The sequence below is a fragment of the Schistocerca americana genome, chromosome 5 (genome assembly GCF_021461395.2).
Source record: "Schistocerca americana isolate TAMUIC-IGC-003095 chromosome 5, iqSchAmer2.1, whole genome shotgun sequence".
NCBI classification, from domain to species: domain Eukaryota; kingdom Metazoa; phylum Arthropoda; class Insecta; order Orthoptera; family Acrididae; genus Schistocerca; species Schistocerca americana.
Window position 1 is genome coordinate 200,661,383 of NC_060123.1, and position 27,043 is coordinate 200,688,425.

The 27,043-nt window shown below is 43.5% G+C and overlaps 1 protein-coding gene across 1 annotated transcript in view; it reads right to left on the reverse strand.

Moving 5' to 3' along the window:
* Positions 1–27,043, reverse strand: part of LOC124616262 (basic proline-rich protein-like) — a 94,600-nt gene that overhangs the window by 32,691 nt on the left and 34,866 nt on the right. The window contains exon 2 of the mRNA XM_047144566.1: positions 5,695–5,961. Within this exon, the coding sequence (XP_047000522.1) occupies positions 5,695–5,961 (267 nt within the window). The remainder of the gene's footprint in view (positions 1–5,694; positions 5,962–27,043) is intronic.

The following is a 27,043-nucleotide window of genomic DNA, read 5'->3' on the forward strand; positions in this document are numbered from 1 at the left end:
GGTTTCCCAACCAACCCACATCATTGTTCGATTTGGTGCCCTGATGTATTTCATTGAATGTTCGTGTAAAGTAGGGAACCATACCAGTGTATTATTTTGTGAATGCTACTGGTTTTTCGGTGCTTGGTCCATGTTCAATCAAATTGTCTAATAAATCGTTCGGACCATATGTTGAAAAGTAATATACGACTTCTACATTACAATCCCATCCCCTTTTTCTCTAGTGTGTTTGTGGATGAATGAACTGGAAACCTCTTCAATAAATTAGAAGTCCTGCGCTGTCTCCTTGGTTAACATGTTAGATGTAAAAGATAGTTGCTCTCGCTTCTTAAATGATTATCAGACGCAAACAGTGAGTGAGCCTACAGTTGAATCTTAAAGGAAAGACGCTCTCTCTAAATTGAAGTAACTGTTTTAATCTATCCTCTACTTGCACATTCTAATAGCAGCAGATACGTTTAAAATTTGAACATAATACTGGTATGTGACTACCACTGAGCAAAGGTTCCGATCTTGGTATTATTTGTTTGTTTTGATTACTATATTCGATTTTAGTGTAAATATTATTATGACTAGATGGATCATATGGCCCAGATACTAGGTATATTGCTTATTTTGTTTTGTTTCTTACATTTTGTACGAAAGTGGAAGGTGAGAGATGGCAAGATGAGAACGAACACACGTACAGAAAGAAAGTGCGTCGACTACAACAAACTGGTCAAGACCGATGGCTGAGGAGCAGGCACTTCTTAACAAAGCTCCATGCAGATCACATAACCGATACCAGACAAGAAACGGCCTTCTCGAGGGCTCAGATGTAAGTCTGAGCGATAATCAAGCTGTGTTACTGGAATGACCTTACAGAGCTACACGTGTACAGTCTACATCTCACCTCACTACTGACGTCGCTATCTATTTTGAGATGACTAAAGCTGTAAGAAGCCATATGCGAGAGTTGAGATGTGATGCACTTCTGATGAACGGTCAGGGACAGTCGACAAGAGCCATCACTTAAGCCATTGAGTCCTTTGTCACAGGTGCTACAGTGGTCTGTAAAACCTAAAGACAAATGTAACTTTACTATGATGCGTCCCCGTCAAGTAATACAGCTCGATAAAACTTGAACCATACATAGAAAGAACGACTACAGTATAGTATAGATGGTAACTCAGAGAAATACGAATGCGCTGAAGAGAAATGACAGTTTTATTCAAAGATAGTAATTACACTTAAGTCACAGTGCTTCGCGTTGATCTCCTGGACATTACAAAAATGTGACGTAGCAGTGTAGTGGGGGTGCTGGAGTTTATAGGCGTACGTAATGACTTTCCCATGAACAATGTTTCATGCTTTTATTACACACAAATATTTAAACAGAAAATTCGTTCAAGAGGTGAACCCTCAGTTAGCCTTACAAGAGAATCGATAAAAACATTTAATCACGCAATGTTTTTCGTTAATACAACTTTTACGATGAATAAACAGGGAAATTTCAATTTAAACCTTCATTCCCCTTTGACGTTGAAGGAACAACTACTATTAAGGCAGCAGCTAATGAAGAAGCATAACATAAGCGTACTTGGAATCAATCAAAAAAACTTTCAAATTATGTACTGGGTTCACCTTTCTGCATTTAGAGTAAGCAACTTTAAAATGCCCACAGATAATATTTACATAAACAAGTCCCGTTAACTAAAAGGGCATACAGAAATCGTACAAATGGTTCAAACGGCTCTGAGCACTATGGGAATTAACATCTATGGTCATCAGTCCCCTAGAACTTAGAACTACTTAAACCTAACTAACCTAAGGACATCACACAACACCCAGTCATCACGAGGCAGAGAAAAATCGTACAAATCTCACTAGAAATTAATAAGAACGGATTTAATATTACGCACTGATTTCTAGTATAAATAATATTAAAATCACCATAGGTAATCCTTACACGACAGACCAGTCCATTGCTACATTGAATTGATAGCTCAGACGCTAATATTACCCATATACGGTCTTCCCTCCGAAATGTGAACGATACTTTTTTCGACGATAATCAAATGACTAACTGAGTTTCAGTATAAATAATGTTAAAATGACCACAGGTAATCCTTACACGACAGACAAGTCCAATGCTACATTGAACTGGTAGCTCAGACGTTAATATTACCCATATACGGTCCTCCCTCCGAAATGTCAACGATACTTTCTTCGACGATAATCAAATGACTAACTGGATACACAGTACTCAACTGAATAGCACATAATGTAATAAATATGATTCTTGTCAAGGTAAGCACGCCCATCCAAAACCACGTAGACTCAATACAAGAACTACGATGCGCACCGATGACGTACTTCACTACAACCAACTAAGTTACTCAATCGACTGAGCAGTGAATATGCCTTTACAAGCTGTAACGGCCACTCGAATTCACATAGGCTAAAGAGTTGCAAACGGCCTTCTCGACCAATATTACCTTTTTCTTAAAGTCGCTGTTCAACTTGGCTCAGAGTTCACAATTCGATGAATGGCTTTATGCTGAAGTCCTAGCTGGTCTTTGGCCAGGCCGCTCCTCCTCGGAATGGAAATAATCACCGGATTGACTAGGAAGGTCACAGTCAGGGGTGTAAATCATGGGAGACTTCCTCACCTAGTGAAATGTATGGACAGGGTGCAGTCTATAGGAACCGATTTTAGCTGATCGTTTGCCTCTTCTTAACCTTCCTATTTAACTAAGTAGAGTCAGTTAGCGTTTTGGGGTGCTCTTAGTGGTGGGTTAGTTCAAGTGAGCACCTGTAGATTAATAAACAGTTGTTACTGTTTTGTTATTGGGTGTTAAAAATCATGTGTTCTTAGTTTAGCAGTATTTTGTGCTAAGTGATAAATATCGTTTAATTCCACGTAGTTAGAGACGGGTACTGGTCCCTTCTAGTGGCTTGCTAAGAGGTAGGAAATAATGTAGTAGCGAAAGATTATAAAACAAAGTTACTGTATACACTGTAATGAAATAAAAGTAGATATGTTTAGTCGTGGTACAGTTTTTAATATATTATTATTATAGTTCATTAAAATTATTCTTTATTCATTTATTATTATTAATAAATATCCTTTACGTGTGATTTTATTTTAATCATTGGCTTAGTTATTGATTTAGTTGGGTTAGCTTAGTTCCTTATTTTCTTTTATCTTTACTCTCCTGAAGACTTGGAAAATATAAATATTTCGTTGTAAATACCACAGGAGAGCAAGAGATGTATTCCGCAGCGGCGTTTTCGCGGAAATTCCTCGTCGTTATCTGCTCCACCAGAAATCTCTAAAACCTTTACTTGCTACGCAGAACGTTCGGCAGAAGTGTATGCTATGTTGTTTTATGAGTCTGGATGATACGTCCAACAATTTAGCAAGTTAAAGTTTATTAATTCGGAGATAATCTCTCAACTAATTCTGTTCGGAGATAATCTCTCGAAGAATTCTGACCGTGGGAAGTGCAGGTTCGCACTATCGTTCCAAACTTCACCTCCGAGCGAACTACGTCTCGGAATATCTGTACCTGGATATAATTAACAAATTTCGAATGGAGATGAACACAGCTTGAATACTTGATGTTAGTTATTTTATTTTATTTTGTAAAAAAAACTATTTGAACATTTAATATTACCATAATGGCGTCACACAACAATACAATCCCTGTCCTCCTCTCACACGTCCGATCTCTCCATTTCCTTCACAAAAAGTCTCTAAAACAAAATCTTTGGTTCGGTAACAGAGATGCGTTCGTAGCACGGAACGACCTATTCTCGCAGTCGGTATATGTCGTCCACCACAATATAAATTTGTTGCTCCAGACCGCAATAGACCGGTAATGCTGTGTGGTAACATATCAACTCGGACTACAAGTAAAATCGTGCTTTCTAACGGGACTAGGCCCCATTCTACGACCAACATTTTCCCACCCTACCCGCTCACGTTAGACTAAATGTTTCTGCTTTACTGATGCAGTACTGTTACCGTCAGAGGATGGTACGGGACTAGAAGTCCCACCGCCACACCTCCGAAGTGAATTGCAGTGACGCAGTCACTGCCTTATGGGTAAATTTACTGCCTCAACAACACGGTTAGACCGGTGATGCTGTACTGTAAAATATCACACAAAAATAAAGATTTGTATGCATTGATGCCCCAGGGTGTGTTCGGGCAAGGGTGTTTTGTTACGTGAATAAAGTTCCAGCGGGCCGCTTCTAATTCTTCATACTGACTCGTTGCAGCAACGGCTTGGAACCTCTGGTCAATCAAGCATGCTTCCCGACCAGTCCAACGGAACAGCAGGGCAGAGACTACAGCCACTCTCAATTAGCCCACTCCGCCGCAGCGAGAAGCTTATTTCGTTCACCTGCGGAAGGCCATGCCCGCACGCTGCCAGCAGTACGCGCACGACCGATCCCGGAGCGCCGTATCAGTCGCAGCGGCCGCCGGAGGCGCCACTCGGCAGGATGTAGAAGTGGCGGTCGCTGGCGCCGGAATCGAACCATCACAAAGAGGAGGAACTTAGTTCTTAATACCATACGACCAAGCTTATTTGGGGCGGCTAGGGGAGAGAATAGTGAGACAGAAGGCGGATCCACGCTAGAGCGTATAGTGAAACTGTTTTAGCGTTGGCAGATGTTTATTTCCTCGTACAGTGCGTCGGCCGTCTTTGTGGCCGTCAGGGCGGAAAGCGGTCACGCCTCGATGGCGCCTATGACGTCCATCGCCCTGGGTCGCGGCAGGGAGCTTCCGCGGTGTCGTGTGGGTCAACAGCGAAGAACGAGCATGGTCCGCTCACGTCGTCCGAAGTTTCGCCAGCTATGCACCCCAGCGCATCCAGTCTCCAACCAGGCGTGGCCGAAGACGATGGATGGCAGTGACGCCTAGGTGGCTAGAGGGCCGCAAGGACGCGCCTATCCCAGTCGGATCATAGACAACTTGCAGTCCGTCGGCCAAAGTCCCTCATAGGGCGAAGGCTGGCAGCACACCAGCTCCCAACATCAGTAAAGTTTCCCGAGTCCAGCACCCGCCACGCCACAAGTGTGGCGCATTCGTGCCGGAGCTTGACGAGTTAATGAGCGGGCAGGCGGTCAGCAGCCAAAAGCACGCCATTCTCTCAGGTTCAAGACGCAGACAGAATGGCAACGCCACTGAATACCTTGAGCATTAATCAGAAACATTTATTTATATCACATAAACAACTGTGCAAAATCAACAGTTTTTATCTTGTTAATATGAGGAGTAATCAGCACTTTGAAAACACGTGGGATTCTGCAGCGCGAAAGCGAAAAACAATTACCCCCAATGGAAGAAAATTACTCGCTGTGCTGCCAAGACCGCTGGTAGCGCGGCGTTAATTGCCGCTGCAGGTAGGGGACATGTGCTGCTATTTGTGGGTCAGCGATTGCACTTCTAGAATGGTTGATAAATCCGTGAAGAGGAATCCACAAAGTATCACGAAATTAGCAATGCCACGAACTTACCAAGGTTTACCCTACTCTGTGTAAAATCAAACTGGTAGCCCATCAGGTCCAGCGGCCTTTTATCTTTTGAGCGATTTGTGGAGAGCAGCATCTCACCAGTCTTCGGATTGAAAACGACGACAACAACGACATACGCATGTAGCATGAATCTGCACATTACGTTTTGGGCACCTGTTCCTTTCTAACCGACGTCATTGTGGCGGCATCGGCGAGCTCCATTCCTGGAGCAGACTGTGGACCAGTGACTGATTCCCCACCCCCAGCTGGTGCCCTGCGGAAGACCCCGGTGTGCGGGGAGGCCGGGATGCCGAGATTCCGGCGTGGCCGGCGGTCCGCGATGAATATTGCAGCAGCGCTCGTCTCTCCGCCTGGGGCCAGGCTGCAGGCAGCGGGCGGCGGACCCCACAGCGCTGAGGCGTGTGGCGGCCGCTTCCACCTGCCACCCCGGCCGACCTGCGTAAATGCAACCAATGTAAATTAATGCAGATGAATAAGAAAAAGAATCCCGTAATGTTTGAATACTCCATTAGTTGTGTAGCGCTTGACACAGTCACGTCGATAAATTATTTGGGCGTAACATTGCAGAGCGATATGAAGTGGGAGAAGCATGTAATGGCAGTTGTGGGGAAGGCGGATAGTCGTCTTTGGTCCATTGGTAGAATTTTGGGAAGATGTGGTTCATCTGTAAAGGAGACCGCTTATAAAACACTAATACGACCTATTCTTGAGTACTGCTCGAGCGTTTGGGATCCCTATGAGGTCGGATTGAGGGAGGACATAAAATCAATTCAGAGGCGGGCTGCTAGATTTGCTACTGGTAGGTTTGATCATCACGAGAGTGTTACGGAAATGTTTCAGGAACTCGGGTGGGAGTCTCTAGAGGAAAGGAGGCGTTCTTTTCGTGAATCGCTACTGAGGAAATTGAGAGAACCAGCATTTGTGGCTGACTGGAGTACAATTTTACTGCCGCCAACTTGCATTTCGCGGAAAGACCACAAAGACAAGATAAGAGAGTTCAGGGCTCGTACAGGGGCATATGGGCGGTCATTTTTCCCTCGTTCTGTTTGGGAGTCGATCCGGGAGAGAAGATGCTAGTTGTGGTACGAGGTACCCTCCGCCACGCACCGTATGGTGGATTTGGGAGTATGTATTTAGATGTAGATGTAGACAAGCTCCGCATAATAATTTACATGCCTTCTAGGTATCAGTTAAGTTTATAAGCTCATGATTTCTTTAACCTCCCGATTGTCTAACTAAAACCACATAATAACTTCAGTGCCCAAAGACCTGGAAAACTGCACAGGTCACACCAATATTCAAGAAAGGTAGTAGGAGTAATCCACTAAATTACAGGCCCATATCGTTAACGTCGATATGCAGCTGGATTTTAGTACATGTATTGTGTTCGAACATTATGAACTACCTCGAAGAAAACGGTCTATTGACACACAGTCGACATGGATTTAGAAAACATCGCTCCTGGAAACACAACTAACTCTTTATTCACATGAAGTGTTGAGTGCTATTGACAAGGGATTTAAGATCGATTACGTATTTCTGGATTTCCGGAAGGCTTTTGACACTGTACCACACAAGGGGCTCGTAGTGAAATTGAGTGCCTATAGAATTTCGTCTCAGTCATGTGACTTGATCTGTGATTACCTATCAGAGAGGTCACAGTTCGTAGTAATTGACGGAAAGTCATAGAATAAAACAGATGTGATTTCTGGCGTTCCCCAAGGTAGTGTTATAGGCCCTTTGCTGTTCCTTATCTATATAAACGATTTGGGAGACAATCTGACCAGCGCCGGCCGGAGTGGCCGAGCGGTTCTAGGCGCTACAGTCTGGAACCGCGCGACCGCTACGGTCGCAGGTTCGAATTCTGCCTCGGGCATGGATGTGTGTGATGTCCTTAGGTTAGTTCGGTTTAAGTAGTTCTAAGTTCTAGAGGACTGATGACCTCAGAAGTTAAGTCCCATAGTGCTCAGAGCCATTTTTGAATCTGACCAGCCGTCTTCGGTTGTTTGCAGATGACGCTGTCGTTTATCGACTAATAAAGTCATCATAAGATCAAAACAAACTGCAAAACGATTTAGAAGAAATATCGGAATGGTCCGAAAAGTGGCAGTTGACCCTAAACAACGAAAAGTGTGAGGTCATCCACATGAGTGCTAAATGGAACTCGTTAAACTTCGGTTACACGATAAATCAGTCCAATCTAAAAGCCGTAAATTCAACTAAGTACCTAGGTAATATAATTACGAACAACTTAAATTGGAAGGAACACATAGAAAATGTTGTGGGGAAGGCTAACCAAAGACTGCGTTTTATTGGCAGGACTCTCAGAAAATTTAACAGACCTACTAAGGAGACTACCTACACTACGCTTGTCCGCCCTCTTTTAGAATACTGCTGCGTGGTGTGGGATCCTTACCAGATAGGACTGACGGAGTACATCGAAAAAGTTCAAAGAAAGGCAGCACTTTTTGTATTGTCGGGAAATATGGGAGAGAGTGTCACATAAATGATACAGGAATTGGGCTGGAAATCATTAAAAGAAAGGCGTTTTTCGTTACGACGGAATCTTCTCACGAAATTCCAATCACCAACTTTCTCCTCCGAATGCGAAAATATTTTGTTGACACAGACCTACATAGGGAGGAGCGAACACAACGATAAAATAAGGGAAATCAGAGCTCGTACGGAAAGATATAGGTGTTAATTCTTTCAGCGCGCCATACGAGATTGGAATAATAGAGAATTGTGGAGGTGGTTCGATGAGCCCTCTGCCAGGCACTTAAATGTGATTTGCAGAGTATCCATGCAGATGTAGATGAACTTCAATTTATCTCTATTATTTGATATTTCTTATTTTTCTAGTACTTCTTCACTCTCTGCCCATGATATCGCCCCCTTCCTTCTGTCCATGGTTTTCCTGATTTCTTCAGTAATTCCCCTTGAAAGCCTTCTATAGCGTGGGATATAGGTGTAGTGGGATTTGGGCTGGAGTTGTTCTGCTGACTTGGGGCTCGGTTTAACAGTCATTTTAATAAGCATTCAAACGTCAAACAACAGAGCAGCAAACGATTAGCAAAAATATGATAGATTTATTTCTGTAGCCCGAAATAATTTTCAGTAGGGCTAAATTATTCAATAGCAGAAATATCCTAATAATCATATCAGAATAAAATTCAAGTTCAAAACAAATTAAGCCCTGCCCTACACGGACAAAGAAGCAACAATTTAATAATTTAAGGTGATACTGTAAGACTTACGGCCGGAGTGGCCGTGCGGTTCTGGGCGCTACAGTCTGGAGCCGAGCGACCGCTACGGTCGCAGGTTCGAATCCTGCCTCGGGCATGGATGTGTGTGATGTCCTTAGGTTAGTTAGGTTTAATTAGTTCTAAGTTCTAGGCGACTGATGACCTCAGAAGTTAAGTCGCATAGTGCTCAGAGCCATTTGAACCATTTGTAAGACTTACGACCAAACAATACTTAGCCTTATCTAGGAACAGTAAAGAACCTCTAAGTACACCTTGATCTGCTATTACATCGTCGCTAGGCAACTGTAGCACTAACTCCCCGCAACACTACCTAGCTACCAACGCTTGCCTCTGAATAACGTTTTATACAACAACACACCAGGTGGTTGTAATTTAAGTGTAGCTACTCACAGGGACCCAGTGTGGGCCTGCATTTATTGTATGGCAGCAAAACTTGTTAATGTTCTAATGCTTAATGAGGAATCGCTTTTGCTGGAAAAAAATTAGTTCCAGTTTTGGCTACCAGGTGCGAATCTGGTGCTGTGCATGAAAGAAACACGTATAGAATTGTTTACATGTATTCTGCATTAGGAACGGATCGTGGGCATAAAAGGTGAAACAAGTGGAAATGACATAATGTAGATTATATTATTAACCACTGATTATAAAATTTCTTCAATATGATCTCCAGAGACTTCGACGTGATGAACAGCTTCCTGCAGCAGTGCTGGTGAATTATGAGCAATGTGTTCCTGTAAAGAGGCATTCAGTTCAGGCAGAAACCGAACGTGTCCCACGTAATCGCGTTCTTCCCCCAGAGCCGAAATTCACATGAACTCAGATCAAGTGATCTTGCAGTCAACGCGTCTGGAGAACCTCTGGACGGTTGCTTTAATCAGATATTTCATCGGGCGACAGGCACGACGTGTTGCTCCATCCTGCATCAAAACAGTTCAGTTCTTTCAAAACAGGAATCACATGCTGTACAAGAAGATAACTTGCAGATGTCACGGTATACCCGTGCATTCTCTACGAAGAACGGACCGAGAGGAAAGGTTTTTGTGAATCCACGCCACACAGTCACTTACGGCGATTGAAATGGCTCCTTGTGCACAGCACGTGGTTTAACAGTTCCCCAGATTCGAAAGTTCGCTGTGCTTCGTCACTCCATAGAATATCGCCTGTCCACAGATCGTCAGCTTCGATCGGTGCCAGAAACTGAAGAGAATATTCAGAACTTCGCTGTGGAACTTGAGGTTTCAGTTGCTGCACCATCTGGATCTTCTACGGGTGCCAGTGTAAAATAATCTCCGTACTGTTCACCACATGATGGAAAATTCTCGTAACACTGCACTAGCAGGAGCTCTATCCAGTGCACATGCTGCATGTTCAGATATAGCAACATCGTTTAAGAGCTTCCACCGAGATAAGTCGCCTTCCTCTTAAATGTGTCACATCAATCTGCCCCGTATTTCCGACTTTTTTCAATAAACCACTTAATGGCATCAGGCCTCTCCTCAAACCCTTCAGAAGGCGATACTCTCTCAATACAGCACTGTAATAACTGCAGCTCACATAAAACAGTTTGCAGCGCGCGGTCTCTCTTCCCGATAGCCATACTGTACACTCACGTTATCAAATACTGACAAGGGAACCTCCCCATCGCACCCCCCTCAGATTTAGTTATAAGTTGGCACGGTGGATAGGCCTTGATAAACTGAACACAGATCAATTGAGAAAACAGGAAGAAGTTGAGTGGAACTGTGAAAAAATAAGCAAAATATACAAACTGAGTAGTCCATGGGCCACATAAGCAACATCATGGACGAAGTGTGTTTAGAAGCGCCGTGGTCCCGTGGTAGCGTGAGCAGCTGTTGAACGAAAGATCCTTGGTTCAAGTTTTCCCTCAACTGAAAATTTTACTTTCTTTATTTTTGCATAGTTATTATCTGTCCGTTCGTTCATTGACGTCTCTGTTCACTGTAATAAGTTTAGTGTCTGTGTTTTGCGACCGCATCGCATAACCGTGCGATTAGTAGACGAAAGGACGTGCCTCTCCAATCGGAACCGAAAACATTTGATCGCAAGGTCATAGGTCAACCGATTCCTCCACAGGAAAACACATCTGATGTATTCTACACGACACTGGTGACGGCATGTGCGTCACATGACAGGAATATGTTGTCGACCCACCTAACTTGTACACTTGGCGAATGGGTAAAAAGATTCTTCTACCTTGCCCGATTTGGGTTTTCTTGTGGATGTGATAATCACTCCCAAAAAAGTGATGAAAACATAAGAGTTTGTCACATAAACTGAAAATAAAAAATTAAAATTTACACTTGATGGAAGATTTGAACGTAGGACCTTTCGTTCCGCAGCTGCTCACGTTACCACAAGACCACGGCACTCCTGCGTTCCTATCGTCCTTATTATTGCTTATCTTCACTTGAACTACTCAGTTTGTATATTTTGCTTATTTTTTCACAGTTCTACACAACTTCTTCCTGTTTTCTCAGTTGATCTGTGTTCAGTTTTTCAAGGCCTAACCACTGTGCCAACTTATAACTAAATCTGAGGGGGGTGCGATGGGGAGGTTCCCTTGTGAGTGGATGTCATACCGTCAAACGCAGAAATATTTGCATTTGGTGGCCACAATTACAAGAAATTTGTCTTCTAGCGTAAATAGACTACGTAATTTCAGGTGTGCCCCAGGGCAGCGTAATAGGTTCGCTGCGTTTTACGATTTACATAAACGATCTGGTTGATGGTATTGACAGCGGCATTACACTGTTTGCCGATGACGCTGTAGTCTACAGGAAAGTAGTATCACACGAAAGTTGGGAACAAATTAAAGAGGATTTGCAGAAAATAAATGAGTGGTGTAGTGACTGGCAGTTATCTCTCAATATTAGCAAGTGTAATCTACTGCGTATAACAAGGCGAAAATTCCCGTTAACATACGAGTACAAAATAAATGTCCAGTCTGTGGAAGCGGTAACATCCGTCAAGTATCTGGGTGTGACTATTCGAAATGATCTCAAATGGAATGATCAGATTACGCAAGTAACGGGCAAGGCGAACTCTAGATTGCGGTTTATTGGTAGAATCCTGAAGAAATGCAGTCCTTCAACAAAGGAAATTGCTTACAATACGTTAGTTCCTCCGGTCTTAGACTATTGTTCGTCTGTATGGGACCCTTACCAGTCGGGTCTGATTCAAGATATTGGGAAGGTCCAAAGAAGAGCGGCAAGATTCGTGACTGGTACATTTAGCCATTGCGAGAGCGTTACAAACCTCACAGAAAGTTTGAAGTGGGACACACTTGCAGACAGACGACGCGCTACAAGGAAGGAGCTGCTCACTAAATTCCGAAATCCCATCTTCGCCAAGGATGTAGAAAAATGGCTCTGAGCACTATGGGACTCAACTGCTGAGGTCATTAGTCCCCTAGAACTTAGAACTAGTTAAACCTAACTAACCTAAGGACACCACAAACATCCATGCCCGAGGCAGGATTCGAACCTGCGACCGTAGCGATCGTTCCAGAGTGAAGTGCCTAGAACCGCTCGACCACAGTGGCCGGCCTTGACTGTCGATAAAATATGTTTTCTTCGTAGCTACTGTAAGGAGAGAACGGCTTAAGTACAGGATGAGTTGGTGGTCGGAGGTTTCCGTTTCTCTGGTCCTGAGAGAACCCCAGGCAAAGTTGGAGAAAACTGCTACAACTCGCGATGAAAGCTCCGTCTCTCGTGGCAGCTAAAGTACTCGCAGTCGCTGTAAGATTCTCTGGAAACACTTTTAGAATGAGGAGGTTGAACAACAGTGGCAGTATCTTCGTACTAAAAAAACTGGTCGCTTTAACACACAATCTGACGGCGAAATATTTCGCGTCGTTCGGACCGTTATTGTAGCAGATTCACCCAGTATTGTTAATTTGCGAAGAAATCACTTTGCACTGGATGATTAAACACACTAATCGTTTTATGAAGGTCCGGAGGTCCAACATCGAATAAAAGTTCGTAGACGATATTTACCTTCTTTTTCACAAAATAATTTTTTATTCTTGATAACTGCGATTACAAGTTGTATCACCTCTGCACTTCAAATTACGTCTACATGCAAACTAAGTATCTGACCCAAAAAAAAAAACAATGTCCAATCGCCATCCCTTATCTCCAACAATTACAAAAAGCATAGATGCTCTTTTATCTTTACAGCAATGAGTGTTGTCGTCTCAGTTACGGTAGCGCATCACCGCTGTACTCGCAGCCAGAGTATTACAATATTTTATTTTTTTTTATTTCGAGTTCAGCCTCTATGGATTCCGTGGTGACAACGAATTTCATTGTAGTGCCTATGTCTTGTTCTTGTTCCAGGTCTTTTTGACGTTAATGCCAGTTTAAAACCTTGGTAATTGTTCACCAGTCTTCTAAATTTGTTCCTGTCAGGAATTTCTCTTTGAGATACCAATCTGCCTAAGGTCTCTTTCACATTCTTCTAACGATCTCGCCTTATTTTCTTAGATTGTGATGATACTCCATATTCTTTTTGTTAGTCGGTCACCGTCCATCCTCATGAGATGACCGTAAAATAGCAGTCGTCTCTTCTTGGTGGATGCTGTGATAGGTTTTCTCTTGCTGTACAAGTTCTCGTTTGCTCTCATTCCCCATTGTCCATCAACCCATCTATTACCTAGGATTTTCCTTAATATCCTACGCTCTCGCTTTTCCAGCCGCTCAGCTTGATCTTGTCTATTCATGGTCAAAGATTCGGATGAATATAAACCCTCAGGTTTTACAACTGTACTATAATGTCGGAATTTAGCCCCTATACTCAGAGCCTTTTTGTTATAGGTATTCTTTGTCAGTTTGTATGCCTGGTGTAACTTCGTCTAGGCCGGCCAGTGTGGCCACGCGGTTAAAGGCGCTTCAGTCTGCAACCGCGCGACCGCTACGGTCGCAGGTTCGAATCCTGCCTCGGGCATGGATGTGTGTGATGTCCTTAGGTTAGTTAGGTTTAAGTAGTTCTAAGTTCTAGGGGACTGATGACCTCAGATGTTAAGTCCCATAGTGCTCAGAGCCATTTGAACCATTTGTAACTTCCTCATCCTGACATTAATTGCTTTTTCTTCTAATCCATTCTCCTGGATGACTTCACCGAGATACCTGAAATTCTTAATTCCTTCGACTTTTCCCAGATTGGTGATCGTCCATTCAGGTCCATCACAGATGTTCGTCTTATGTTTTGTCTTTTGAATAGAGACTTGGAGTCCAGCTTTTTCAGCAATTTCTGACAGTCTATTGACCTTGTTTACTGCTGACTCTATGTTGTTAGCAAAAATGGCCATGTCATCTGCAAACGCCAAGCGGTCAATGAACACCCCTTTGCTCTTAGGACCAAGTCTGAACCGCTCTTCATTTGTTTCTTCTTGGGCTAAGAACTTTCTCCACTCTCGAACGACTTTTTAAAAGACGCAGTTGAAAAGGAGTAGGCTAGTCCATCTCCTAGTCCTACGCCCGTTCTGATTGCAAAGGTTTCTAAAATCTCAGCCACAAATTTTAGTTTTGACACTTCGTTAGTGAGAGTTTGTTTGATCAGCTTTCTTGATGTATCATCTACCCCAAACTCTTCCAAAACATTCATTAATGCTTCTCTGTCGATGCAGTCATATTTTACTATTTTTATTATTACATTACTTCATATTACATTAGGTGGGGGCATTACATGATTAGCACTCACAGTTGTTAGTTTCTGCTTAATATGTCTTATCAGGCTTACAGTATGTAATAACATAATTATGCCTACTCTGCTTCACAGCGTACTCTGTCGCACGTTTCGCATGCTCCGGATACAAACAACTAATTACACAGCGCCCATAGGCTTCCGCGTACGAAGCGTTTTAGAGAGGTGGCTACATTCAATGCACGGTTCCTACAGAACACCTAGCACCGCGCCTTAGTCACAGTGCCATCAGGATGCTACCGCCAGCTGCGAAAGCACTTAACTTGTGCTGCTTGTGTCATGAAGCGGTCCTGTCGGCCGCACTGGAACTGTTGTGTGTACAGCCGGAAAAGACAGCAACTGATCGCCCATATTGTTGTCCACACGGTAGCCCCGTCCGCGCTGACTGTCGCCTCGGCCGGTAACCGTCCCGCATACAGGCTTCTTAAGGCCTTTGGACTTGGCTCCTCCCAGAGCTGTCTTCTTTTTGTCGCTTCAGCAACTGATGCTCCGACGACTTGAGGTCCAGCCCCCCCCCCTCTCCCCGTTACTGACGCCACCTCGGTCACCGTGTCAAATCGTCCCAGGCTCCTCCGTCGCTCCCACCACTTCGACGGCGACGGCCTCAAACGATACTGCTTGAAACGAAGAATCTCTCACTATTAATTAGTAATGAAGAGGAAGCGTTTGAACTAAAAACAATGACCTTTTATTTTGGCGAAAGCGAAGTTGACCAAACGTCCATAATGGCCGTTGGTGTGGATTCTTTCTGTACGATTGTAATTATTGCTGACATGTTTGTAGCTCTTTGTTCAATAATATGTAATTCGTGGGCCCTGATTTTAGCTAAAGTGTTGCTTCACACCTCTGGTGGTTACGATTTGAAGATAGTCTTGTGTAAATGTTAGCCTGAATTTGAAATCGTATGTGTGAGATTCATAAATCTGTATTTGATGACGAACTACACAACTGGGCATTACAATTGCTACACCACTAAGATGACGTGAAACAGATGCGAAATTTAACCGACAGGAAGAAGCTGCTGTGATATGCAAATGGTTAGCTTTTCAGAGCATTCACACAAGGTTGGCGCCGGTGGCGACACCTACAACGTGCTCACATGAAGTTTCCAACCGATTTCTCATACACAAACAGCAGCTGACCGGCGTTGCCTGGCGAGACGTTGTTGTGATGCCTCGTGTAAGGAGGAGAAATGGATACCATCACGTTTCCGACTTTGATAAAGGTCGGACTGTAGCCCATCGCGACTGCGGTTTATCGTATCGCGACATTGCTGCTCGCGTTGGTCGAGATCCAACGACTGTTAGCAGAATATGGAATCAGTGGGTTCAGGAGGGTAATACGGACCTCCGTGCTGGATCCCAACGGCCTCGTATCACTAGCAGTCCAGATGACAGGCATCTTAGCTGCATGGCTGTAACGGATCGTGCAGCCACGTCTCGATCCCTGAGTCAACAGATAGGGACGTTTGCAAGACAACAGCCATCTGAAGGAACAGTTCGACAACGTTTGGAGCAGAATGGACTATCAGCTCGGAGACCATGGCTGCGGTTACCCTTGACGCTGCGTCACAGACAGGAGCGTCTGCGATGGTGTACTCAGCTACGAATCTGGGTGCACGAATGGCAACACGTCATTTTTTCGGATGAATGCAGGTTCCGTTTACAACATCATGATGGTCGCATCCGTGTCTGACGACATCGCGGTGGACGTACGTTTGAAGCGTGTACTCGTCATCGCCATACTGGGGTATCACCCGGCTTGACGGTATGGGGTGCCATTGGTTACACGTCTCGGTCACCTCTTGTTCTCATTGACGGCACTTTGAACAGTGGATGTTACATTTCAGATGTGTTACAACCCGTGGCTCTACCCTTCATTCGATCCCTGCGAAACCTTACATTTCAGCAGGATAATGTACGACCGCATGTTGCAGGTCCTGTACGGGCCTTTCTGGGTACAGAAAATCTTCGACTGCTGCCCTGGCCAGCACATTCTCCACATCTCTCACCAATTGAAAACGTGTGGTCAATGGTGGCCGAGCAACTGGCTCTTCACAATACGCCGGTCACTACTGTTGATGAACTGTGGTATCGTGTTCGAGCTGCATGGGCAGCTGTGCCTGTACACGCCATCCAAGCTCTGTTTGACTCAATGCCCAGTCGTATCAACGCCGTTATTACGGCCAGAGGTGGTTGTTCTGGGTACTGATTTCTCAGGATCTATGCAACCAAATTGCGTGAAAATGTAATCACATGTTAGTTCTAGTATAATATATTTGTCCAATGAATACCCGTTTTTCATCTGCATTTCTTCTTGGTGCAGGAATTTTAATGGCGAGTAGTGTAGTTTCCAATACTGAAATTTATTCCTGTGAAGAAGATGACATTTCCGAAAGAACAGACACCACGCATTCATATAACTGATACGTGTAGCTGGTACGCGAATCCATCTTCTTCAGTGTGGATGCCAAATACGTCCGACCTCCGGTGGAAATCTCTGAGTAGTGAACGGACAGGGACTGAGGATAGGCGGTGATCGACGGGAGTGTGGATCGCCTGTGAGGCGTGCTCAGGTAGTTCGCGCGGTTGTGATAATATTGAGTCCCGGATGGCGAGATGGTCACAGCATCCTCCTAGTAAGCAGGAGATCCCGGGTGGGAGTACCGGCCCGATCCAACTTTTCGCTCGTCGCCGCTGATTCCGCGTAATGTCTCGCTGCAGCTGATAGCAGTGATCCCCCATCAATTCACATATATTTATGATTTCTCATTAGCTTGATTCTAAAAGCAGCATGGGAATCACGAGATGTGTGACTGTGGGTGATTTAATTAATAATCCATGATAAGAAATATATAGGTGTGTAACATACGGAAGTGTGGGCCTGTCCGAAGAGCGTGCTCGGACTGCTTAAAAAAAAAAAAAGATGTGGTGAGGCGACCGCACTCTGTAAACGGGAAACCCGGGTTGGAGTCCCGGTCCAGCACAAATTCATATGTCGCTTTAGACAGTACATTTACACCTATGACAAATTAGTTGACTTTCAGAAATAAATTTCATATTTGGAAATTTTAAGTACTGGTGTTATTTTAAAACGAATGGAGATGATTTCATAGACATGCGATCTCAAGGCTAATTCTTTGATTCTGGACTTGTCGGTTAGTCATACTGAGAGTTTAGATTTTGGTTACCTCTTTAACCACCAATATAAGTGGTGCTACCTTTCTTTATTATTGTTATCATTATTATTATTATTATTATTATTATTATTATAACCCAGCACCACCACTCCCACATACAGTGTAAGTAATACATTCCGTTGTTAACTTACTGCTCCAGAAATACAGGAATATTTCTTTCGTTAGCTTGTTCTCCTACATTCAGAAGAAGTGTCCAAAGAAGGTTAACTTTCAGTATGTCACTACTTCTGATATTTTCTGCATATTTTGATATATCTTCTCATTACTTTTCATTTTTACGTGCAACTTCATTTATAGTTTGCAGTTGTTGCCTGCCAATGGCCTTCCATTGCAATCTGCAATCTCTTCGGAACATAACCCCTCCACTCCATTCGATGAAGATACTTAGAAAATATCGATTTTGGGAGCTTAAACATTGTAAACGAGTCTGATTTCAACAATAACGACGGCAACGTCAGAACTGCTTCTATGGTGCCTTTACCTTTACTAAAGCCAAACTCATCGTCATCAAAGAGATCCTCAGTTTCCTTTTCTTCTGTAAATTATTCTTGCCAACAATTTAGATGCAGTAGCTGTTAAAGCTGATCGTGCAATAATTCTCACACTTATAGACTGTTGAAAACTTCGGAATAATGTGGATGACGGTTTTCCGCCAGTCTCATACGATCTATATACTAACGTGGATAGTCGTTTTATTGCCACTTCCCCCAATGATTTTAGAAATTCCAATATAATGTTATCAATCTCCAGCCGGAGTGGCCGTGCGGTTCTAACCGCGACAGTCTGGAACCGAGCGATCGCTACCGTCGCAGGTTCGAATCCTGCCTCGAGCATGGATGTGTGTGATGTCCTTAGGTTAGTTAGGTTTAATTAGTTCTAAGTTCTAGGCGACTGATGACCTCAGAAGTTGAGTCGCATAGTGCTCAGAGCCATTTTTTTGTTATCAATCCGTTCTACCTTATTTGATTTTAAGTCTTGCAAAGCTCTTTTAAATTCTGATTCTGAAACTGGATCCCCTATCGATCCCCTGTCGACTCATGTTTCTTCTTCTATCACATCGTCAGACAAATCCTCCTCCTCATAGAGGTCTTCAGTGTACTTTTTCCACCTATGTGTTGTCTGTTCTGCATTTAGCAGTTGAATACTCATTACATTCTTGATGTTACGGCCCTTGCAAGTAATTTCACTGGAGGTCTCTTTGACTTTTCAGCCCTTCCGACAATCATTTATTTTTCGATTTCTTCACATTTTTCATGCAGGCATTTCGCCTTAGGTTCCCTGCATTTTCTGTTTATTTCATTCCTAAGTGATTTTTATTTATGTATTCCTGAGCATTTTTGTACTTCCTCCTTTGGTCGATCAGCTGTAGTATTTCTCCTGGTACCCATGGTTTGCTCGCAGCTACCATCCTTGTACCTATGTTTTTCTTTCCAACTTCTGTGATTGCTCTTTTTAGGGGTGTTCATTCCTCTTTCACTGAACCTCCTACGGAAACATCCATTGTCGCAGTGTCTATAGTCTTAGAGAGGTTCAAGCGTATCTCTTGATTCCGTAATACTGCCGTATCTCACTTCTTTGCGTATTGATTCTTCCTGACTAGTCTCTCACACTTCGGCCTACTCATAATCCTTATTAAATTGTGATGAGAGTCTATAATATACCACGATGTATTTCAATTTAGATCTTATCGTGTCTCCCTAAATTTTCCAAGTATACCTTCTCCTGTGATTCATGAACAGAGTATCCGCTATTCCTTGGTGAAATTTATTGCAGAACTCAATTAGTCTTTCTCCTCTCTCATTCCTACCACCAAGCACAAAATTCCCCGTACTCCTTTCTTCTACACCTTCTATAACCGCATTCTCGTCCCCCTTGAGTATTATATTTTTGTCCCCTTTACGTGCTGAATTACCCGTTCAATATCCTCATGTAATTTACCTATCTCTCTTCCTCTTCTACTCGCGTCTTTGGCGTATGTACCTTAACTGTCGTTGACACCGATGGTTTGCTGTCGATTCTGAAGGGTTTGTTCTCATCACTGAACTGCTCATAATAACTCACTTTCTGTCTAACCTTCCCATTCAGAATGAATCCTACTCCCGTTACCCCTTTTGCTCCTGCTATTGATATTACCCATACAAATCTAACCAGAGTTCTGTGTGCTTTTTCCGTTTCACTCCATCGACTTCCATTATGAGCCTTAACAAGAATGAAGAAAAATCAAGACAACTTCATAGGATTTGTCGCTCTACAAAAGCGTGCGATAATGTAAAATCGTGCAGGATGTTCGAAATTCTGAGAAAAATACGGGTAATTTATAAGGAAAGACGGGTAATGCACAATGTATAAAAGAACTAAGAGAGAACAACAAGAATGGAAGACCAAGAACGAAGTGCTCGGATTACAGAAGAGCATAAGACAGAAATGTTGTCTTATGCACCTGGTATTCAATGTATAAACCGAAGAAGCAGTGATGGAAATAAAAGAAAGTTCAAGAGTGGCATTAAAACTGAAGGTGAGAGGGTCTCAACGATAAGATGTGCTGATGACATCGTTATCCTCAGTGAAAGGTGAAAAGAGTTACACGATCTTTTGAATGGAATAAACAATGTAAAGAGCACAGAATATGGACTAAGAGTAAATCGAAGAAATACGAGATTAATGCAAAGTATGAGAAACGAGAATACTGAGAAACTAAACAACAGAGAACGAAGTAGATGAAACTAAGGAATTCTGATACCTAGGAACCAAAATAACCCATCACGGACGGAACAAGGAGGATATAAAAACAGACTAGAACTGCTAAAAAGGGCCAAGAGAAGTCTACCAGAGTCGTCCATTGGCATTAATTTTAGGAAGAAATTTCTGGGAATCTTCGTTTGGAGCACAGCATGCTATGGTAGTGAATCACGGTCGGCAAACCGGAACAGAAGAGAATCGAAGCATATGAGATGCGCTGCTACAGAAAAATGCTGGAAATCAGGTGAACTGGTTAGGTAAGAAATGAGGAGGCTCTCCGCAGAATCGGCGAGGAAAGGAATATGTGGAAAACAGTGACAAGAAGAAAAGACAGGATGATAGAACATGTGATAAGACGTCCGGGTATAACTTCAATGGTTCTACAAGGATCAGCAGAGGGTGAAAACTGTACAGGACAGATATTGGGATACGTCCAGCAAATAATTGAAGACTTAGGTTGTAATTGCTGCTCTGCGATGCATAGTTAAGGATCGAGCAGTATTAAGCACATTGGGCTCGCATTCAGGAGGACGACAGTTCAAACACACGTCTGGCCATCCGGATTTAGGTTTTCTGTGATTTCCCTAAATCGCTTCAGGCAAATGCCAGGATGGTTCCTCTGAAAGGGCAAGGCCAACTTTCTTCCTCATCTTTCCCTAACCCTATGGAACCGATGACCTCTCTATTTGGTACCCTCCCCCAAATCAATCAACCAACCACAGTAGAAGAATTGGTGGCGGGATGCATGAAACAAGTTAGAAGACTGATGACTAAAAAAGAAAAAAAGAAAAGTGAAAAGAAAAACCTCCAGTGCAGTGGCGAAGGGACTAAAAACAGCAGTTCGAAGACAAAGGTCATGTATCGTGTTTTGCTCACACTCTCAGTTTGGCAGGAGAAAAAACTGTTGAAAAGACTGCAAAAGGCCTGGGTTGATTATTGCACTGAAAAGGATTCTAAGATATTTTCAACGAAATGTAGGAGCAAGAGATGAGCTAAGAGAAGAATTGGAACCGAAGCTAATTCAACAGTTATCCACTACATGGAATTCAAAAGTTCTACGTGACTGAATTTTTGCAGCTGCATCCACTGAATTAATAATTTCGTTAACTGCCATGGTGCACCCATTATATTAACAGCAGTGGATAATGTACATCTTCCGCACAGTTCTGACTTTCTGTGGCCTGAAAAGGTTTATAAATGTACTTTTCAAGCAGTAAGGTCATCCCAATACATAGCACGCTGAAGATCAAAGAAAGTATACTTATCAATACAGACTGTTGGAGAGAAATGAGGAGTAACGTCACAATAGAAATCAAAAAGCGTGTAAGACGTCGTGGTCTCCTGACCTTCATTGCTTACATATTCCGCCTTCAGAATCATATTCCGCACATCAAAACGCTTCATTCGAACCCAAACTCGATAAGATACAGTCAGTGTTGTATGAATTCATGTAAACGATATACAAATAACTAATAAATCGCAAGTGCGCACCGTGGTTGAAACACTCGAGGCTGGCGTACACATACACTTTCAAGACACGACCGTCACAAAAGCTTTTACTTCTGGAGACCAACCACACGCCAGGAGGCCGGTCCCAAGCTATCTACGTCGGCCAGTGGCCGCCCGTGGAGCGGACAGCGTTTGCCCGAGGGAGAGGAGGAACGACCATGTGTTCGGCTTAAAAGAAAATTCCGCTACATTGTGTGGGAGCGGCCAGCCTACGCATTCTTTACACGTAGCACGCAGTTTCAGAGATTTTCACAGGGAGACAGCAAACGCCAAATGCCGATACTACAGATTTCCGGATTGGTCACCTTAAACGAAACGTCATTCTCTCGTTTTAGAAGAGCAATGCTGATTGGCAGACGATATTTCTGACGCCTTGAGTTGAAGGAGTAATGGAAGAGACTGAAAGATATACCCCTTCACGTCTGGTGTAGAGAGGGGCCGTTCTGTTGTCGCTCCTGGAGCGAGAACATGTAACGAGAGCGTGCTCGCTCTTACTTGTACTCAAAGAGCGAGGAACAAGTCTCTCCTCAGTACTTCGCTGGGAGAGCACCTCTGTCACGAGCGAATGGAAGTGCGACTCTATATTGAGTCCTTGCGATTAAGTGTTGTTCACTGTGTTGGCCGCCACACTTATTGTGCCATGTGAACGGACAGAGTTACAGTTAAACACCTGAGAGCGAATTTTGAGTGGCATCGCGGTGGACTGGTTATCTGACCGGTGTACCATGCCAATAGTTAGACTAGGGGCGAATAGGAGTCCTTGACTTCATCAAGGCGTAGGGAGAGTTTGATTGGTGAAGGTCAATCCAGATAGAACGAGAGTTATCTTATTTGTCAGCAGCGAGCGCCGCAGACAGCAGTCATCGTAGCTTACGATATTGGGCGCTATAGCTCTTGGGAGCCCCATATTTCCTCCAAAACAGTACACTTCACTGCATTTCACACGTGACAGCCTCGATCGTACCTAGCAACATTCTAACAGATAATTATTCAAGTTGAGTAGGGGCGGCTCTCAGCCATTCTGCCAAGTCAATAACAAATCTTAAACTTTGTACAGAAATTTCATTAGCGAATCCTATCCTTAAGAGGTAACTCCACATTCCGAAAAGAACCAGGAAATAATGTGTTCGGTTCATAATTAAAAGTGCCATTGTGATTTTCTCAGAATTTTTGCAAAATAAATAATAATTTTCGTTAGTTTATGTTTTTCTTACACTAACTAGCACTACTCCAGTACCCAAGTATCCCACTAGTTACGTAAGAAATTTTGTGAACTTTTGTGTCATTTCCTTACAGCGGATGGCGACTCCAGAAGATATTTATTGCTGAAAGTTTTTCAGGCATTTCTCTTTAGAACGTTAGGAGCGTCTGTCTGACTTCTGTAGTAGTGTGGGGGTTGAAATTGCATCTTGCAGGAGCCACATGGTAAAGCGTATATCTCAGATTAATCCGTTGCGCAGAATGACAGAATAGCAACCCCACACACTCACAAGCGCTACCTACCAACTGTACACGTTACCATATTAGACGTATTGTATCGATCCCAGATTCAGGAATATACACTTTCAAGATATTTTAGGAAGTTCGAAGGCAATCAATACCATCAAGGATTTGCCAGCACGTGTTCAAACAACTGTCAGTGAGGATGAGCAATATTACAGGAAAACAGTGAATCCAAATTTGAGTTATGGAGTGAACGTTACGTAAATCACAAGAAATGAATAATTTACAAACGGGAACTGAAACGCAGTTCGTATCATAGTTGAGTTATTATCTGAGCGATCGCATCCTAGAACTTGAACAAGATCAGTTAGAAGTATGGAATCACATAACCGTTAATACATACTCAAAGCTTACCAGAAATTACAACTAAATAAGAGTTGTTAGAAGTATAGAATTACATCATCGTTACTACATATTCGAAGTTAAAAAAAGCGCACTGTAGTATTTCAGCTATGTAGCCACGTCATCAGCTTCTGCAGGGGTGCTCTCTGAAAGAGTAAAAGTCCCTTTCAGCAACAGAACAGATTAAAGGGAAAGTTTCCCTAAAAAGGGTTATTTGCATAGTCTGCATATAGAAAGTTCTGTGATATGTAATTCAAATTACTAATGTATTTTTTGATGAATAAAATGATGTTATACGTTTCTGTAATTGGCTTTTTACGCCATTATATAAATTTAACATACAACATCGACGTAAAAAATACAAATTTTTTGGGTCGATTATTGTGGACTATGCATGATTGGAAGTCGATGACAAAATGAAAACCAGCATCTATAATTTGCCAATAACGCACATTCCTAGCACAAATATGTCAGAGGACAGAAACGTACTGTAGATGATGTCGATTGGACATGGAAATTTTGTGCAACACTGTAGTAGCAAAAACTCAGATTATGCGTCATTTTTATTCACGGTATATTCCTATGTACAGTTTTCCCGAATTCGCAGGCACCAGATTATTACTCTCTCTCGTTAGTTGGAATGCAGACCAAATCCTATAGATCTTTTTATTGCTGCCCTCCATCCTAATTTATTCCGTGCAAGTCTATTCATCTCTGCTAACCGACTGCAACCTACATCCATTTGAACCGGCTTACTATGAAACTTGTCTGTCATATTTTCACATTTGCCAACTGTTGTGTCTAGACAAGACAGCCTAGACACAATGAGAGGAAGCCGAAAAGCACGCGCTTAAACTCACGCATGCTGGCGTGAGGTCTGAAACATGATACGTAATGAATGCTATAAAGAAAAGTACGTAGCTTCTGGAATACTTAACTTTAATCCACATTTGCAGAACATCGCTCTTGATGATACATTAATAGAATCTCAATATCAATTGGATACGGCGCCTTGCTAGATCGTAGCAAATGTAGCTGAAGGCTATGCTAACTATCGTCTCGGCAAATGAGAGCGTATTTGTCAGTGAACCATTCCTTGCAAAGTACAACTGGGGCGAGTGCCAGTACGTCTCTCTAGACCTGCCGTGTGGTGGCGCTCGGTCTGCTATCACTGACAGTGGCGACACGCGGGTCCGGCGTATACTAATGGACCGCGGCCGATTTAAAGGCTACCACCTAGCAAGTGTGGTGTCTGGCGGTGACACCACACCAACTTCCTCAGATTCAGTTTATTACTGCGATTTATTCGCAAGCAACGTATGCTGTTTTCTCTGAACGCTGTGACATAGTTTCCTATGGCGTCTACTACAGTAATTTTTCTGTTGAAGTGCTTTGGAGCGTGAGAGGCATTAGGCGATAAATGGCGAAGGCGTCCAGACGTTATGAAATGCTTTACAAGTGTCGAAGGAGCACAAAGCGAGCGTTGTTTACCTCTTCTGCTCATGGCTGTGTTAGAGAAAAGTGTACTCTCTTAGGCGTCAAATGGTTTACTATTGAAATTGGCTGCATATGAAGACGATGACAAAGAGATAGTGTGTATGAGCAATATATAAAAGCAGCGATGGGTTTGTGTACGTGAAGTGCTTCAATGAAATATAAAGCTCCTCTCGTACGACTATTCTAGAACTGAAGGTAATTTTTTCTTTACTAAGTGTGTGGTGGACCATGCTGGCATGTGCAGATTTCTCTGGGTCAGAAAGAGAATGTTACGGCAGAGTGGCTTCCAAGAATACGATTCAGTGGGGCAGATTCCGTTTTGCTTATGAGAGGCATTTAATTAGTGATCGGAACTAGGAAGTACATTTTTCATTGATCAAATAGGTTTAGTATTTTTCACGGTTCTCAGAGGTACGTTATAGAACTGGTCTTTATGCGACTGTCCTAAGGGCAACATGTATTTTAAGAACCTTAACCAGATTGGTCTATATTGAACTTTCCTGTGCCAGCACTAAGAAGGAATTACCTGAACAGCGCCACATTTGGTGAAAGTGGCGACGGGTGTGCAAGCAATACGTGATAAGTTTTGCAGCGAGATGGGGTACACGTAGGCCGAGCAGAGCCCTCTCGTGTCGGTCCGACAGGGTCGGTGTTGCTCCTAGTCGGTGCAGAGCTATCACACAAAGTGGAAACAATACAGTGAGTACCAGTATGCCTCATCGACGTCAAAGGGAGCCATAAGACATGGAATGAGTTCGAACGGGGCAGAATGATCCGTCTCCGGGAAACGGGGTTGTCATACCGTGACATTTCGGCTCGCACAGGGCATGCTGCTACGACAGTGTTGCGTGTGTGGAAGCAGTGGATAGAGGAAAGTCGTGCGCAGCGGCGAACGGGAACTGAACCACGGAACATGACCACAGCACGGGATGACAGTCATCTTGTTCGTGTGGCCATTATGGACCGTACAGCGTCATCCACAGTGTTAGCTCGTCGCTGGAGCACTGCGACAGGTGTGAACTTGTCTGTGTCAGTGGTTCGTCACCGTCTGCTGCAGGTCGACTGGTTGCACGCATGCCATTACTTCGGCTTCCATTGTCCAGAAACCACAAGCTCCTCCGACTGCAATGGGCACGTGAAGACCGTCACTGGGGTGCTGAGTGGCAACATGCAATCTTTTTGGATGAGTCCCGCTTCATCGTGTCCTACAGTGATGGCTGCCTACGTGTCGGTGGTACCGCGGTGAGCTCAACCTGGAGAGCTGCACTGTGGAGCGGCATAGCGGATAACCAGCAGGTGTGATGGTTTCGGGCACCATTGGTTACAACAACCGATCTCGCCTCTTACGTATTGCGGGCACTTTGAATAGCACCCAACACCTAACAGAGGTTGTGGAGCCTGAGGTTCTCCCCCTGCTTCAGGCATTTCCACAGGCCACATTTCAACAGGACAATGCCCGATCACATATTGCGAGGAATGCACAGGCCTTCCTCAAAGAGTGGCGGGTACCATTTCTTCCCTGTCCTGCACAGGTTCGCCAGACATGTCGCCCGTCGAACATGTTTGGGATATGGTTGGTCGGCACCTGGTACCTCGGGGTCTTCGAGGCAGCAACTACTTGACATTCTGTTCACTTGCTTTGTAATACAGTCCTATCACATAAGTTACCGCAACGAAGTGTAATCATGCCACATAAGAAAGCCCAAGTTCGGGTTTATATCTCCCTAATCAGGCAAAA